The sequence below is a fragment of the Salvelinus alpinus genome, chromosome 7, assembly GCF_045679555.1.
Source record: "Salvelinus alpinus chromosome 7, SLU_Salpinus.1, whole genome shotgun sequence".
NCBI lineage: Eukaryota > Metazoa > Chordata > Actinopteri > Salmoniformes > Salmonidae > Salvelinus > Salvelinus alpinus.
The window spans coordinates 32,024,800-32,041,877 of NC_092092.1; the positions used below are offsets into that span (position 1 = coordinate 32,024,800).

Here is a 17,078-nt window from a genome sequence, read left to right on the forward strand (position 1 = left end):
TATTTGCATATGATCTCAGTGATCATGAAACCACAAAATACTAATCTTTGTATAATTTCTTCGCTCAATGGTTTTTACACGACATGTTCCTCTCTGATTTAGCCACTGTCTCCTGTATTCATGACCCTGAGTTGGCTCTAGAAAATGTATCCTCCATATTTATTCCTCTGGCAGATAAACACACCCCTTTTAAACAATTCAGAGTCAAAGATAGATTGAACCCTTGGTTTTTTTTCGGAGTTATCGGAGCTCATTCAGATGAGAAATCAGGCCTGGGCCAAAGCAAGGAAAACTGACTCTGTAGTGGTCTGACAATCTTTCAGACAATTGAGAAACAGATGTATTATCTCGATTAAGAAAGCTAAATCAAGCTATTTTTTAAGCTCTATCTCTGACTGCTGGTGATCCTTACATTTTTTGGAAAACAGTAAACTGAAGCATACAAATTCCTCTTCTTCCCTGGCTAAGCAAGTTCTGTCTGACTGGCAGCATAACTGAGAAGAATGGGATAAGTGATGCTTTTAATCATAATTTTATCTCGGCAGGCTTTCTATTTGAGACAAACGGTGGTGTAGTTGACCCTGGTCAGTCAATCTACTGCTCTTCCCTCTGCCAGCCTCTAGCTGCCTCGACGGTTAACCAGTCAACTTCTAGTGCATCTTTGTTTTCATTTCAACAATTTACTATCTGTGATGTGCTAGATGCCTTGCTTAAGATTGATGTAAAACAATTCCACTGGGGCTGATAACCTTGATTTTTGCTGCAGCTCTCTGCCCCCCTGATTGCTGAATAATTAACCCATATTTTTTACCTGACGATTATATCTGGTACTAACCCCAAGGTTTGGAAGGCGGACCATGCACTCCCCCTTCACAAAGGTGGTGACCCTTGTGACCTAAATCATTATTGGCCTATTTCTAAACTTTCTTGCCTAGCTAAAATATTATAATCCCTGATGAACTCTCAGCTAAAATCTTACTTATCTTTGAAATGTATTCTTAATGTACAGTTGGGTTTTACACCAGGCCATAGCATTCTCTGCTGCATCCCGATGTATACATAATGTGGTTAACTGTATGGATAAAAGGCAACATTGTGCTGCCCTCTTCATTGACCTGTCAAAGGTTTTTGATACTGTTGATCACCGCTGCTAATGCAGAGTCTGACGATTTAAGCATATGTACTTTGGATAGTGTCCATATTGATCGTGTTCCTGCTTCCAAATATTCGGGTAGCTGAATAGATGAAAAGCTGTCTTTTAAAAAGTATATTGAGGAGTTAGTTAAGAAGCTGTAGAAATAGGTCCTGCATCTTGCTAAATACTATAAAGCAGACTATTGAGTCGACGTTCCTACCGGCCCTAGACTATAGCGACCTCATCTATATGAACACAGCTGCCACTTCATTAAAGCCATTCGTTTATCATAGTGCACTGTGCTTTATTACGGGCGACAAATTTTAGTACTCATCACTGCATTCTCTACCAGAAAGTTGGTTGGCCCTCTTTGATGTCACGTAGGTTGATACATTGCTATGTTTTCATTTATAAAAATCTTTTTACAAAAATTCTCACTGTACCTAACAATACTACATTTTACACCTACGAGTTACCACACCCAGTCTCAGGGATGGCTAACTCTGGAAATTCCTTTGGTCTCTCCTGACTCGGGTAAATCAGCTTTTAGTTTTCTTGCAACTTATTTGTGGAACAATCTTCAAAACGATGTTAAATGTGATGTTCTGGTGCCTCTCTTGTTTTTTTATGACAGTGTTTTTCTTTCTGCTTGACTTTTGTATTTATATTGATGTGTGTATTTTCTGATTTACGTCATTCAGGGCTCATCTGTAAAAGAGACCTTGGTCTCAGTATGACTCCCTGATCAAATAACGGTTGAATAAAGTATATATATAGGAGATTGAGACTGATACAATTGAGATAAGGACATGTTGGAAAAGTAGAGACGGAAACATTGGAGCTGTAAATGACAGCATTGGACATACATTTGACAAGATATGATGGAGCAGCCATTCGGATGAGGGAAGGCTGGCCTAGGGGGAGAGACATACTTCAGTGAAGGAAAATAGATGCAGTGTTGTAATAGAGAACTATACAACGCCTTTCAAAAAGATGTCTGCCAAAAGGCCATATTGAAAAAGGAGTTTCGTCCTCAATATTCCAATGACATAGTCCCAAACACTGGAGATAGTTTGAAAAACAAATCAGCCAGTTCTCCCAGTGGACATCATCTCCCTGATGATGGACACATTTATTCTGACCATCTTAACGCTTCAGCGCATGTCCTGATTACACTGGAGAGGGGAGGGTGTGAAGAGAGATAGTGCATCCCCCAAATCAACAGTTCCCATCCCTACAATGACATTTCACAGCAGGGAGAGGGACAGGGAAAATCATCATCACATTAATGTACCATTACAACTGTGATTAGAGGGATGGACTACCTAATGAGAGAGCGAGAGAGAGAGAGAGAGTGTGTGTGTGTGTGTGTGTGTGTGTGTGTGTGTGTGTGTGTGTGTGTGTGTGTGTGTGTGTGTGTGTGTGTGTCAGGATTTGACTGACAGGAGTACTAAATTGTAGAGAGCCCTTGACACAACATGGGGCATGGGAGTCACACAAATACCACTCACCCGCGCCCACCTGGACGCACGCACTCACACACACCCTTCCTCCCAATCTAAAAGGCTGTCTCTCTCAGCAGCACAGGCGGTGGTGGGTATAATAGGGGAGGCCTGGAGTTTAGTAAGAGGGATGGGCAGTAGATGAGGAGGGTGAGAACAGGCAGCAGACATCCACACTGGGACATTAATGTGTTTATTAGAGAATTCAATCTGGACTCACTAAAGACTGATGGGGACTGAGAGACACCCTCAGATATACACCATGATGGAGAAAGAGAGATGGAGAGCGAGAAGGCAGAGAGAGGGGAAAGAGAAAGGAGGATAGAGAGAGAGATAAAGAGAGAGAGAGAGAGGGCAGAGAGAGAGGGGAAAGAGAGCGGAGGATAGAGAGCGAGAGCGAGATAACACAGGGAGGTGGGGTGCAAGCAAAGAGAGATTGGCTATGGCCAATAACCCTGATTGAACCACTGTCTGGTTAGTAGGGAGAGAGGAGGAAGGGATGAGAGGAGAGGAGAGGGGTTGTCACTCACTAGGTACTCTGTTGATGGCTCGGAGGGGTCTCAGAACTCGAACCGTTCTCACCGCTGAGAAACTCACGTTTTGCAGGTTCAGAGAGTACTCCAGCATTCTGGAACAAAACAAACACAGACACTGTTAGTACCATGTCCCAATCAGTCTACACAAACACTTGATATCATCCCACTGGACACATACATCAATTCAACGTCTATTCCACATTGGTTCACATTGAAACAACATTGATTCAACCTGTGTGTGAACAAATCCTCTATTGCCCTCAAATTCAAACATAAACATTGAAGCCACTTCCACTGCTTTTTGTATTCTTCCCCTCTAATCAGGGACTGATTTAGACCTTGGACACCAGGTGGTGCAATTAAATATCAGAAAACCAACAGTAGACCTCGTAGGGTAAGGTTTGAATAACACTGATCTATTGCCTATGCACGCTAGCTGAGCTGAGAGTGGGACCAGTCATAAGGAACACTGGAATAGCAATAAAATATATTTAATCAAAGAGTAAATGTAAAACATATTCTCACTCTGGGTAATTCATCGGCTGATGTCTCATTATTCAATCTGTGCTTGTCAATTTCCTCAGCTTGTCTGTGTGTTTATGTCTGGTTGTAACGAGTGTGTCTTGGCAAACACCCTCTCTCATGCATGAAAGCCACTTGAACTGCACGACCTGGACTGATTAAGAGCTGCATGCATAGACACCCACACGTGCATATAAGCACCCCCCCCCAAGGGGACCAGCGAGCATATGCCACTGTGTATCCCTCTTCAGACATCAATAGCAGAGTGAATCACTGGTCATTGAGAAGAGGATGTTATGAAGGCATGACTACTGTAAGATCATGGCTGTTCTTAACCTTCAGAGAGAAAAAGATTGATGTTCTACTGCAGTGAGTGTGAGTGGGTGTGTGAGTTCCCAGAACCATTGCAGTGAAGTAGCGGAGGTTGCACAGAGGGAGGTGAGAATGAGAGAGAGAGAGAGAGAGAGAGAGAGAGAGAGAGAGAGAGAGAAAAAATAACTCAGGACATGTAATCAAGTTACTCCTAAACCCTGTTCAAGGGTTTATGATTACCAGTGTACTTTCAGAGAGTACATACAAGAATACATACAAAGACACACAGAAGGTAATCATACAGTGCATTCAGAAAGTATTCAGACCCCTTGACATTTTGTTGCGTTACAACCTTTATTCTAAAATTGATTCAATATTTTCCCCCCCTCAATCTACATGCAATACCCATAATGACAAATCAAAAACAGGTTTTTAGAAATGTGTGCAATTTTTTTTTAAATAAAAAACTGAAATATCACATTTATATAAGTATTCAGACCCTTTATTCAGTACTTTGTTGAAGGACTTTCGGCATCGATTACAGCCTCGAGTCTTCTTGGGTATGATGCTACAAGCTTGGCACACCTGTATTTGGGGAGTTTCTCCCATTCTTCTCTGCAGATCCTCTCAAGCTCTGTCAGGTTGGATGGGGAGCGTCGTTGCACAGCTATTTTCAGGTCTCTCCAGAGATGTTAGATCAGGTTCAGGCTCTGGCTCTGGCTGGGCCACTCAAGGACATTCAGAGACTTGTCCCGAAGCCACTCCTGCGTTGTCTCGGCTGTGTGTTTAGAATCGTTGTCCTGTTGGAAGGTGCCCCAGTCTGTCATGAGTGCTCTGGAGCAGGTTTTCATCAAGGATCTCTCTGTACTTTGCTCAGTTCATCTTTCCCTCGATCCTGATTAGTCTCCCAGTCCCTGCCGCTGAAAAACATCCCCAAAGCATGATGCTGCCACCACCATGCTTCACCTTAGAGTTGGTGCCAGGTTTCCTCCAGAAGTGACGCTTGACATTCAGGCCAAAGAGTTCAATATTGGCTTCATCAGACCAGAGAATCTTGTTTCTCATGGTCTGAGAGTCCTTTAGGTGCCTTTTGGCAAACTCCAAGAGGGCTTTCATGTGCCTTTTACTGATGTGTGGCTTCCATCTGGCTGCAGAGATGGCTGTTCTTCTGGAATGTTCTCAAATCTCCACAGAGGAACTCTGGAGCTTTGTCAGAGTGACCATTGGGTTCTTGGTCACCTCCCTGACCAAGGCCCTTCTCCCCCGATTGCTCAGTTTGGCCGGGCGGTCAGCTCTAGGAAGATTCTTGGTGGTTCCAAACTTTTAAAAATGATGGAGGCCATTGTGTTCTTGTGGACCATCAATGCTGCAGTCATTATTTGGTACCCTTCCCCTGATCTGTGCCTCAACACAATCCTGTCTCGGTGCTCTAAGTACATTTCCTTCAACCTCATGGCTTGGTTTTTACTCTGACATGCACTGTCAAATCATGTCCAATCAATTGAATTTACCACAGGTGGACTCCAATCAAGTTGTAGAAACATCTCAAGGATGATCAATAGAAACAGGATGCACCTGAGCTCAATTTCGAGTCTCATACACATTTGCAAACATGTCTAAAAACATATTATCACTTTGTCATTATGGGGTATCGCGTGTAGACTGATGAGATACAATTATTTTGTCCATTTAAGGCTGTAACATAACACAATTTGGTAAAAGGTAAGGGGTCTGAATACTTTCCAAATGCACTGTATCTGCAGCCTAATAAATTCCATTGTTATGGTGGGGTATAATTTATAGTCTCTCTCACTTAGTCTCTCTCTTAGTCTCTAATTCAATTTCAATTCAAGGGCTTTATTGGCATGGGAAACATATGTTAACATTGCCAAAGCAAGTGAAGTAGATAATAAACAAAAGTGAAATAAACAATAAAACTGTACAGTAAACATTACACTCACAGAAGTTCAAAAAGAATAAAGACATTTCAAATTGTTGTAACGATGTGCACATAGTTAAAGTACAAAAGGGAAAATAAATAAACATAAATATGGGTTGTATTTACAGTGGTGTTTGTTTTTCACTGGTTGCCCTTTTCTTGTGTCAACAGGTCACAAATCTTGCTGCTGTGATGGCACACTGTGTAACGGTGGTCCTCCTCCTCTTCAACTGAAAAGGAGGAGTATTGAGGGAACCAAGGCGCAGCGGGTTGTGAACACATAATATTTATTAAAGACAAGACGAACACACGAACTTCACTATAAACTAACAAAACAACAAACGGAGTAGACAGACCTGAACGACGAACTTACATAAACACGAGAATGCACGAACAGGGAAAATAGCCTACACATAAAATGACGATGTACAACACAAACCGAACAGTCCCGTATGGTGCGACAAACACTGACACAGGAGACAACCACCCACAACGAACACTGTGAAACAACCTACCTAAATATGACTCTCAATTAGAGGAACGCCAAACACCTGCCTCTAATTGAGAGCCATACCAGGCAACCCTTAAACCAACATAGAAACAGACAACATAGAATGCCCACCCAAACTCACGTCCTGACCAACTAACACATACAACAAACTAACAGAAATAGGTCAGGAACGTGACATAACCCCCCCCTTAAGGTGCGAACTCCGGGCGCACCAGCAGAAAGTCTAGGGGAGGGTCCGGGTGGGCATCTGACCACGGTGGTGGCTCAGGCTCTGGACGAGGTCCCCACCCCACCATAGTCAATCCCAGCTTACGTTTACCCCTTATCATGACCACCCTCTTATTTCCCCCACCTAATTTAAGGGGCAACACCAAGATAAAGGACAGCTCCGGGACAAGGTAGCTCAGGACAGAGAAATAGCTCAGGACAGAGGGATAGCTCAGGATAGAGAGGTAGCTCAGGATAAAGAGGTAGCTTAGGATAGAGGGGCAACTCCGGACTGAAAGGCAGCTCCGGACAGAGAGACAGCTCTGGACTGAGGGGCAGTTCTGGGTAAATAGCCGCTCTGGGCTAAGGGACAGCTCATGACTGGCTGACGACTCTGGACGCTCATGGCTGGCTGACGGCTCTGGACGCTCATGGCTGGCTGACGGCTCTGGACGCTCATGGCTGGCTGACGGCTATGGACGCTCATGGCTCACTGACGGCTCTGGATGCTCATGGCTCACTGACGGCTCTGGACGCTCATGGCTCACTGACGGCTCTGGACGCTCATGGCTGGCTGACGGCTCTGGACGCTCATGGCTGGCTGACGGCTCTGGACGCTCATGGCTGGCTGACGGCTCTGGACGCTCATGGCTCACTGACGGCTCTGGCAGATCCTGTCTGGTTGGCGGCTCTGGCAGATCCTGTCTGGTTGGCGGCTCTGGCAGATCCTGTCTGGTTGGCGGCTCTGGCAGATCCTGTCTGGTTGGCGGCTCTGGCAGATCCTGTCTGGTCGGCGGCGCTGGCAGATCCTGACTGACGACTGGCTCTAGCGGCTCCTGACTGACTATCGGCTCTGACGGCTCGGGACAGACGGGCGGCTCTAATGGCTCGGGACAGACGGATGGCTCAGACGGCGCTGGGGAGACGGATGGCTCAGACGGCGCTGGGGAGACGGATGGCTCAGACGGCGCTGGGGAGACGGATGGCTCAGATGGCGCTGCGGAGACGGATGGCTCAAATGGCGCTGGGGAGACGGATGGCTCAGACGGCGCTGCGGAGACGGATGGCTCAGACGGCGCTGCGGAGACGGATGGCTCTGGCTGATCCAGTCTGGCGGAAGGCTTTGGCTGCTCCTGTCTGGCGGAAGGCTCTAGCGGCTCCTGTCTGGCGGAAGGCTCTAGCGGCTCCTGTCTGGCGGAAGGCTCTGTAGGCTCATGGCAGACGGGCGGCTTTGCAGGCTCATGGCAGACGGGCGGCTTTGAAGGCTCAATACCGACTGGCAGTTCATGCGGCGCTTGGCAGACGGACAGTTCAGGCGCCGTTGGGCAGACGGCAGACTCTGGCCGGCTGAGACGCACTGTAGGCCTGGTACGTGGTGCCGGAACTGGAGGCACCGGACTGGAGACACGCACCTTCAGGCTAGTGCGGGGAGCAGGGACAGGGCACACTGACCTCTCAAAGCGCACTATAGGCCTGGTGCGTGGTACCGGCACTGGTGGCACCGGGCTGAGTGCACGCACCTCAGGACGAGTACGGGGAGAAGGAACAGTGCGTACAGGGCTCTGGAGACGCACAGGAGGCTTAGTGCGTGTTGTCGGAACTGGAGGCACCGAACTGGATACACGCACCATAGGAAAAGTGCGTGGAGGAGGAACAGGGCTCTGGAGACGCACTGGAAACCTGGTGCGTAGTGTAGGCACTGGTGGTACTGGGCTGGGGCGAAAAGGTAGCGCCGGAAATACCGGACCGTGCAGGCGTACTGGCTCTCTTGAGCATTGAGCCTGCCCAACCTTACCTGGTTGAATGCTCCCGGTCGCCCGACCAGTGCGGGGAGGTGGAATAACCCGCACCGGGCTATGTAGGCGAACCGGGGAAACCATGCGTAAGGCAGGTGCCATGTATGCCGGCCCGAGGAGACGCACTGGAGACCAGACGCGTTGAGCCGGCCTCATGACACCTGGCTCAATGCCCAATCTAGCCCTACCAGTGCGGGGAGGTGGAATAACCCGCACCGGGCTATGCACACGTACAGGAGACACCGTGCGCTCTACTGCGTAACACGGTGTCTGCCCGTACTCCCGCTCTCCACGGTTAGCCTGGTAAGTGGGCGCAGGTCTCCTACCTGCCCTTGGCCCACTACCTCTTAGCCTCCCCCAAGAAATTTTTGGGTGGTACTCACGGGCTTTTCGGGCTTCCGTGCTAGACGCGTCCCCTCATAACTCCGGTTCCCTTCTCCGGTTGCCTCTGCTCTCCTCAGTGCCTCCAGCTGTTCCCATGGGAGGCGATCCCTTCCAGCCAGGATCTCCTCCCATGTGTAGCAACCTTTACCGTCCAATACATCGTCCCAAGTCCATTCCTCCTTCTTGCGCTGTCCCTTACTCCGTTTACACCGCTGCTTGATTCTGGATTGGTGGGTGGTTCTGTAACGGTGGTCCTCCTCCTCTTCAACCGAAAAGGAGGAGTATTGAGGGAACCAAGGCGCAGCGGGTTGTGAACACATAATATTTATTAAAGACAAGACGAACACACGAACTTCACTATAAACTAACAAAACAACAAACGGAGTAGACAGACCTGAACGACGAACTTACATAAACACGAGAATGCACGAACAGGGAAAATAGCCTACACATAAAATGACGATGTACAACACAAACCGAACAGTCCCGTATGGTGCGACAAACACTGACACAGGAGACAACCACCCACAACGAACACTGTGAAACAACCTACCTAAATATGACTCTCAATTAGAGGAACGCCAAACACCTGCCTCTAATTGAGAGCCATACCAGGCAACCCTTAAACCAACATAGAAACAGACAACATAGAATGCCCACCCAAACTCACGTCCTGACCAACTAACACATACAACAAACTAACAGAAATAGGTCAGGAACGTGACACACTGTGGTATTTCACCCAGTAGATATGAGAGTTCATCAAAATTGGGTTTGTTTTCAAATTCTTTGAGGATCTGTGTAATCTGAGGGAAATATGAGTCTCTAATATGGTCATACATTTGGCAGGAGGTTAGGAAGTGCACCTCAGTTTCCACCTCGTTTTCTGGGCAGTGTGCACATAGCCTGTCTTCTCTTGATTAGGGGACTCTTCTCCAGGTTCATCTCTCTGTAGGTGATGGCTTTGTTATAGAAGGTTTGGGAATCGCTTCCTTTTAGGTGGTTGTAGAATTTAACGGCTCTTTTCTGGATTTTGATAATTAGCGGGTAACGGCCTAATTCTGCTCTGCATGCATTATTTGGTGTGGTTGGTGAGTGGACCCCAGACCTCACAACCACAAAGGGTGGGTTCTATAAATGGGTTCTATAAATGATTCAAGTATTTTTAGCCAGATCCTAATTGAATGTCGAATTTTATGTTCCTTTTGATGGCATAGAAGGCCCTTCCTGCCTTGTCTCTCAGATCGTTCACAACTTTGTGGAAGTTACCTGTGGCGCTGATGTTTAGGCCGGGGTATGTATCGTTTTTTGTGTGCTCTAGGACAACGATGTCTAGATGGAATTTGTATTTGTGGTCCTGGAAACTGAATCTTTTTTGGAACACCATTATTTTTGTCTTACTGAGATTTACTGTCAGGGCCCAGGTCTGACAGAATCTGTGCAGAAGATCTAGGTGTTGCTGTAGGCCCTCCTTGGTTGGTGACAGAAGCACCAGATCATCAGCAAACAGTAGACATTTGACTTCAGATTCTAGTAGGGTGAGACCGGGTGCTGCAGACCCTCACCAATTCGTTGATACTCCCTCTCTACTCCCTCTCTACCCCCCATTTCTCTTCCCTCTATCCCCCGCTCCTCCTCCTCACCCCTTTTTTTTCTCTCTCTCTCTCTCTCTCTCTCTCTCTCTCTCTTCTCTCTCCTCTCTCTTATCTCTGGTATTGTGAGGTGTGTGTGTAACAGCTGCTGTCCACGTGTGTCTTGAAGGCAGATGAAGGAATTTCCTCATCTCTCTGACTCCAAGTCAGTCTGTCCAACAAACTCACAACACGTGTAGGTGTGTGTAGGTGTGTGTGTGTGTCTGTCTCTGTGTACTGCATCTTCGTGAGTAACCCATTCAGCGAGAGTGTGTGTGTGCGATAATGTTTGTCCATGTGTGGGTGTGTTTGCATATGTGCAGGTGTGTGTGCTTTCCCCTCGGGCATGGGGATCCCTGGTACAGGTGGTAGCTCTAGCCTCTATCTTCTTCACCTGATCTGTGTATGTCTGTGTGTGTGTGTCTGTGTGTGTGTCTGTGTGTGTGTGTGTCTGTGTGTGTGTCTGTGTGTGTGTGTGTGTGTGTGTGTGTGTGTGTGTGTGTGTGTGTGTGTGTGTGTGTGTGTGTGTGTGTGTGTGTGTGTGTGTGTGTGTGTGTGTGTGTGTGTGTGCGTGCGTGCGTCTTGCCACGGTCTCCTGGATGATAGTTGGGTGTAACAGATGGCCATCGGACCACAGAGACCAGAAAGACAAGGTAAATGGATAAACAGTAGGCAGACCAGGCTGCAGTGACCAGCCAGCATAGTGAGAGAACTGCAGGTGTTCGGGCAATGAGTTAAGCTAAGGCTATTGTTAGGCAAGTATGGTACCGTCGTTGGGTTAGAGGCTAAAATAATCTAAGCTAAGGTTAAATTGACTAGCCTTATGGGGAAAGCTAAGTGCTAAGCTAGCCGTGGGTGATCAAACAACGTGAGTCAGGGTGATAGACTGTTAACTCTGCTACCGCACGGCAATCTGTAGCGATGCACCAAGTCTGGAACCAGCAGGACCCTGAACATCTTCTACCCCCAAGCCATAAGACTGCTAAATAGTTAGTTAAATAGTTAACCAATAGCTACCTGGACTATCTGTATTGACCCTTTTTGCACTAACTCTTTTGACTCATCACATTAGCTGCTGCTACTGTTTATTATCTATCCTGTTGCCTAGTCACTTTATCCCCACCTATATGTACATACAGTTGAAGTCTGAAGTTTACATACACCTTAGCCAAATACATTTAAACTCAGTTTTTCACAATTCCTGACATTTAATCCTAGTAAAAAATTCCCTGTCTAAGGTCAGTTAGGATCACCACTTTATTTTAACAATGTGAAATGTCAGAATAATAGTAGAGAGCATTATTTATTTCAGCTTTTATTTCTTTCATCACATTCCCAGTGGGTCAGAAGTTTACATACACTCAATTAGTATTTGGTAGCATTGCCTTTTAAAATTGTTTAACCTAGGTCAAACGTTTCGGGTAGACTTCCACAAGCTTCCCACAATATGTTGGTTGAATTTTGGCCCATTCCTCCTGACAGAGCTGGTGTAACTGAGTCAGGTTTGTAGGCCTCCTTGCTCGAACACGCTTTTTCAGTTCTGCCCACAAACTTTCTATAGGATTGAGGTCAAGGCTTTTTGATGGCCACTCCAATACCTTGACTTTGTTGTCCTTAAGCCATTTTGCCACAACTTTGGAAGTATGCTTGGGGTCATTGTCCATTTGGAATTTCTCCCAAAAAGTTTATCCAAAAAGTACGATCTTTGTCCCCATGTGCAGTTGCAAACCGTAGTCTGGCTTTTTTATGACGGTTTTGGAACAGTGGCTTCTTCCTTGCTGAGCGGCCTTTCAGGTTATGTCGATATAGGACTCGTTTTACTGTGGATATAGATACTTTAGTACCTGTTTCCTCCAGCATCTTCACAAGGTCCTTTGCTGTTGTTCTGGGATTGATTTGCACTTTTGCACCAAAGTATGTTCATCTCTAGGAGACAGAACGCGTCTCCTTCCTGAGCGGTATGACAGCTGCGCGGTCCCATGGTGTTTAAACTTGCGTACTATTGTTTGTACAGATGAACGTGTTACCTTCAGGCGTTTGGAAATTGCTCCCAAGGATGAACCAGACTTGTGGAGGTCTACAATATTTTTTCTGAGGTCTTGGCTGATTTCTTTTGATTTTCCCATGAAGTCACGCAAAGAGGCACTGAGTTTGAAGGTAGGCTTTGAAATACATCCACAGGTACACCTCCAATTGACTCAAATGATGTCAATTAGCCTATCAGAAGCTTCTAAAGCCATGACATCATTTTCTGGAATTTTCCAAGCTCGGTACTGGTACCTGTGTACTGTTTATAGCCAAGTTATTGTTACTCGTTGTGTATCATTTTTCTATTATTTCTCACTTTTTCCCTCTGCATTGTTGGGAAAGGACCATTAGGAAGCATTTCACTGTTATTCTACACTTGTTGTGTGTAAATAACATTTGTCACAAAAATGATAATTATTGAAAAGGAAAAGGTGCAGCGCTCGTTTATTTAATTAAAAACTAATTTAGACCTTGTTCAAGTCAAAAGATGAACATTTCGGCCATCAAAGCGCTTCATCAGAACAATTACACAAAGGGACTGGAGAAGTACATATACTGTACTGTAGGTCCTAGGGAAGACTTAGCCTTATCTATCATTAGCATTAGCTCGTAACTAAGCTTGATAAGAACCAGATGTGGCTGTCAGTGTGACGGTTAGGAGAATAGAAGAGAAAGTGTGATCAAATGATGGAGAGCAATGGAAAGGACGTTTTAATGTGTTATCTGACCCAGGGTTGTGCCAAGGTTGCTAGAAGGAGAGAAGAAAGGAGAGAGAGATAGAGGGAGGACGGGAATGCCCAACCTTGATGCAGATTTTGCGTGAGCAGAATCTACAAATCCTGAAAGTCCCAGACACACACACACACACACACACACACAGAAACACACATGAATCTAATTCAAAACAGCTATATAGACCATAAACACACACACACACACACACACGTACGTAACACGTTACAAAAACAAAATCGCATATACAAACACAAATCCCGTATGGGAACGATCACTCACAGTTGTTAATATTCACAAAACTGCACACAAACACTCAAACACACACCCTTCCCTGGGCGTGGTGCCAGCCTATCCCTTGCTTTGTCCTCACGTATCAGTGTGTGTATGGAAAAGCAGACTGGCACATGAAGGATGGTAAACACACACATTCCCATCTGTACAACAACACACAGACAGTCAACAGTAGCCTGGCAGAAGGTACACACACACACACACACACACACACACAAACACCCCCACCCACCCACACACACACATAAACACACACATACACACAGACAAACTTACACACTAACACACACACACAAGCTGATGCACACAGACACACAAAAACACGGATGCTTAGACACACACACACACACACTAACACAGCCATACACATCACTATAATAGGTAAAGTATGAGAGAGAGGCTGAGGGAGGGAGGACGTGAAACAATGGCAGACCCAGTAGATTGTCCTGAGGTAATATCTGTATCGGTTATATTGACACACTGTACCTGCTCCAATTAAAATGATGTGATTTATAGCCTTCTATAGAGATCAACAGAGATCAACAGAGGTTTACTGCCAGGTCAGGAGGGAGAGAGGGAGAGAAGGAGGGAGTGAGAGGGGGAGTATGCGAGGGGAGGCGTGGGAGGTTGAGTTGGAGGGAGGGATGGGTTAAAGAAGGTAGGGAGCGAGGGGGGGGAGGTGGAGGAGAGAGATGAAATAGATGTTGCTAGATTCCCAGAGCTTCTGCCCTCATATTACTTCTCACTCTCCTCCCTACTACACAGAAGTCTCTCTCTCTCGCTTTCCCTCTCCCTCCCAATCTTTTCCCCTCTGTCCATCAGACTAACATCTGCAGCCTTACACCAGTAAATGGCAGTGCGTGCCAACCCTCCCTATATAATGACTTTATAATAGTATCATGGCTATAGTTGCCATTAGCCTGTGTGTTTGCCCAATCAAAGTTAACAATAAAATAATATTATCTTGCAATAGTGTGCTGGCATAAAACACACAGACACATCATTGGCTTAGAGACAATAACTTGCTAAATTTCACCCATAGGAAACCGATGATTGTAAAAATGGCCTTTAACTGCAGATGTAGGATCAGATCCTATGTTATCCATTAAGAGGATGAAAGGATATTGTTATTAACTGCATCTGTGGTGAAGGAGAATTTCTTCCCACTGCTAAAACTACCATGTTCTCTCTTTGTCTCTCCATGCTCCATCTTATCTCCTTCCCTCCCTCATCTGTCATTATATACTGGATCAGCCAACTAAGTTAACTCTGTCTCTTCTGATGACATTTGTCAGTTTGTGTTATAATTCTACTCTCTGGGGGATCGCTGACAGGCTAGCTGCAGTGGGAGTTATCCAGCACTGAATGAATTGTGACTGACTGATAGATGTGTGTGTGTGTGTGTGTGTGTGTGTGTGTGTGTGTGTGTGTGTGTGTGTGTGTGTGTGTGTGTGTGTGTGTGTGTGTGTGTGTGTGTGTGTGTGTGTGTGTGTGTGTGTGTGTGTGTGTGTGTGTGTGTGTGTGTGTGTGTGTGTGTGTGTGTGTGTGTGTGTGTGTGTATCAGTGCGTGTGTGTGTATAATAGATAGCAGTGTGTGTTAAGACTGCAACCCCACAGCATATTGCAGCATCAGGAGAGATGAGGGGGTTTTCCTTTCAGTTTCTCTCTCGCTATTGCTCGCTCCCTCCCTCCCTCCCTCCGTCTCACTCTCTCTCGCTCCCTCTCTCTCTGATATCAGAGTTAGTCTAGATGATAGCTCACTACACACACACACACACACACACACACACACACACACACACACACACACACACACACACACACACACACACACACACACACACACACACACACACACACACACACACACACACACAGCACCTGCAGCTATGCAGTAAATATATCAGGATTAAAGTAAATCTGAGTTTGTCAAAGAGGGAGAGGGAAAGGAGGAGAGGGGAAAAAAGGGGGGAGAGGTATTTGTTAAAGGGAGCAAGGGAAAGTGGGAGAGAAGGAGAAGAGAGAGGGAGAGTTGGGGAGAGGAGAGGATGAGAAAGGAGGCACAGATTAATTGTTCACGTTTTTCATTCATCATAATCTCTACCCACTCTTCCGTTCTGCCTGCCTTCTCCCTCTCTCTGCTTTTTCATATGTTCTTCTCTCTAGCTCCCGAGTGGCGTAGTGGTCTAAGGCACTGCATCTCAGTGCAAGAGGCGTCACAACAGTCCTTGGTTCGAATCCAGACTGTATCACATCAGGCTGTGATTGGGAGTGCCATAGGGTGGTGCACAATTGGCCCAGCGCCATTATCGTAAATAAGAATTTGTTCTTAACTGACATGCCTAGTTAAATAAAGGTTAAATAAATTAAATTGCTCCTTCCTCATTCTCTCCATCTTTCCTTTCCTCACCATTCCTTCCCTGCCTCCCTATCTCTATCTCCCTTCCCCATGCCCTCTCCCTCTCTGCCTCCTTGCCTCTCTTCCTCATGTCCTCTCTCCCCCTCTATCTCCTCCGTCTCTCCCTCCTTCCTACTACTCCATGGTGGGTATCCTGACCTACTTGTGCAGTGCTGTCTGTAGACATCATCTAGCTAATGGAACTGGATACAGCAGGTGAATGAGGACAAGCAGGGCATGTAGAGGGGGAGAAAACACATTCACTCAGATAAATACACTACACTATATACCCTCTTCTGGAGAGAGAGAGGGAGAGAGACAGAGACAGAGAGATACACAGAGATACAGAGAGACAGAGAAAGAGAGAGAGAGAGAGTGGATGGGAGAGAAGAAGATAGGTGAGGAGGAAAGGGCAGAGAGAGAGAGCGAGAGGTAGAGAGAGGAGAAAAGGGGTGAGGAGGAGGAGCGGGGGATAGAGGGAAGAGAAGGGGGGAGTAGAGAGGGAGAGCAACAGAGGGAGAGAATCATTTAACTGGACCTAGATATTTTTTTATATAATTTGTTCATGGGGACTTTAAGATTGTCTGTGCCCTGTCTCAAGCGCACATAAGTCTCTCTCTCTCTCTATCTCTCCACTCCTTCCCTTCCTCCCTGTCTCGCTCTCTATCTGTAACCTCTCTTCTGTCCCCAAACAGGTCTGGAATCAGTCCGAGGAGGCATCAATAAATCAAGGAGAAGAAAGGGCAGGGAGGAATAGAGAGCGAGAGAGAGAGAGAGGGAGAGAGAGAGAGAGAGAGAGAGAGAGAGAGAGAGAGAGAGAGAGAGAGAGAGAGAGAGAGAGAGAGAGAGAGAGAGAGAGAGAGAGAGAGAGAGAGAGAGAGAGAGAGAAAGAAAGAGACATAGATAAAGAGACTGTCACTTCCTGTCTCTCTCCCTCGCTCTGCAGCTCTGTGATTGTATTGATGGTAGGACGTCAATGATTACGGTAAGTTTCAAGGAAACCTTCAAGGAAACCTTCAAGGAAACTAATGGGAGTGTGTTATCATTGAGTCTGAGTATTCTTCACCTTCCAAAAACCTTGGCCATATGTCTACTTCTTGTAGTGTATGTATAGTGGAGGGTGTACAGTTGGGTTCCTCAACGGTTCTTTG

General features: G+C 46.2%; 1 protein-coding gene across 14 annotated transcripts in view; it reads right to left on the reverse strand.

The window, feature by feature from the left end:
* Nucleotides 1-17,078, reverse strand: part of cacna1g (calcium channel, voltage-dependent, T type, alpha 1G subunit) — a 294,162-nt gene that overhangs the window by 158,016 nt on the left and 119,068 nt on the right. For all 14 annotated transcript variants that reach the window (XM_071409870.1, XM_071409877.1, XM_071409866.1 and 11 more), the window contains exon 5: nucleotides 3,168-3,265. In XM_071409870.1, coding sequence (XP_071265971.1) covers nucleotides 3,168-3,265 — 98 coding nt within the window. The remainder of the gene's footprint in view (nucleotides 1-3,167; nucleotides 3,266-17,078) is intronic.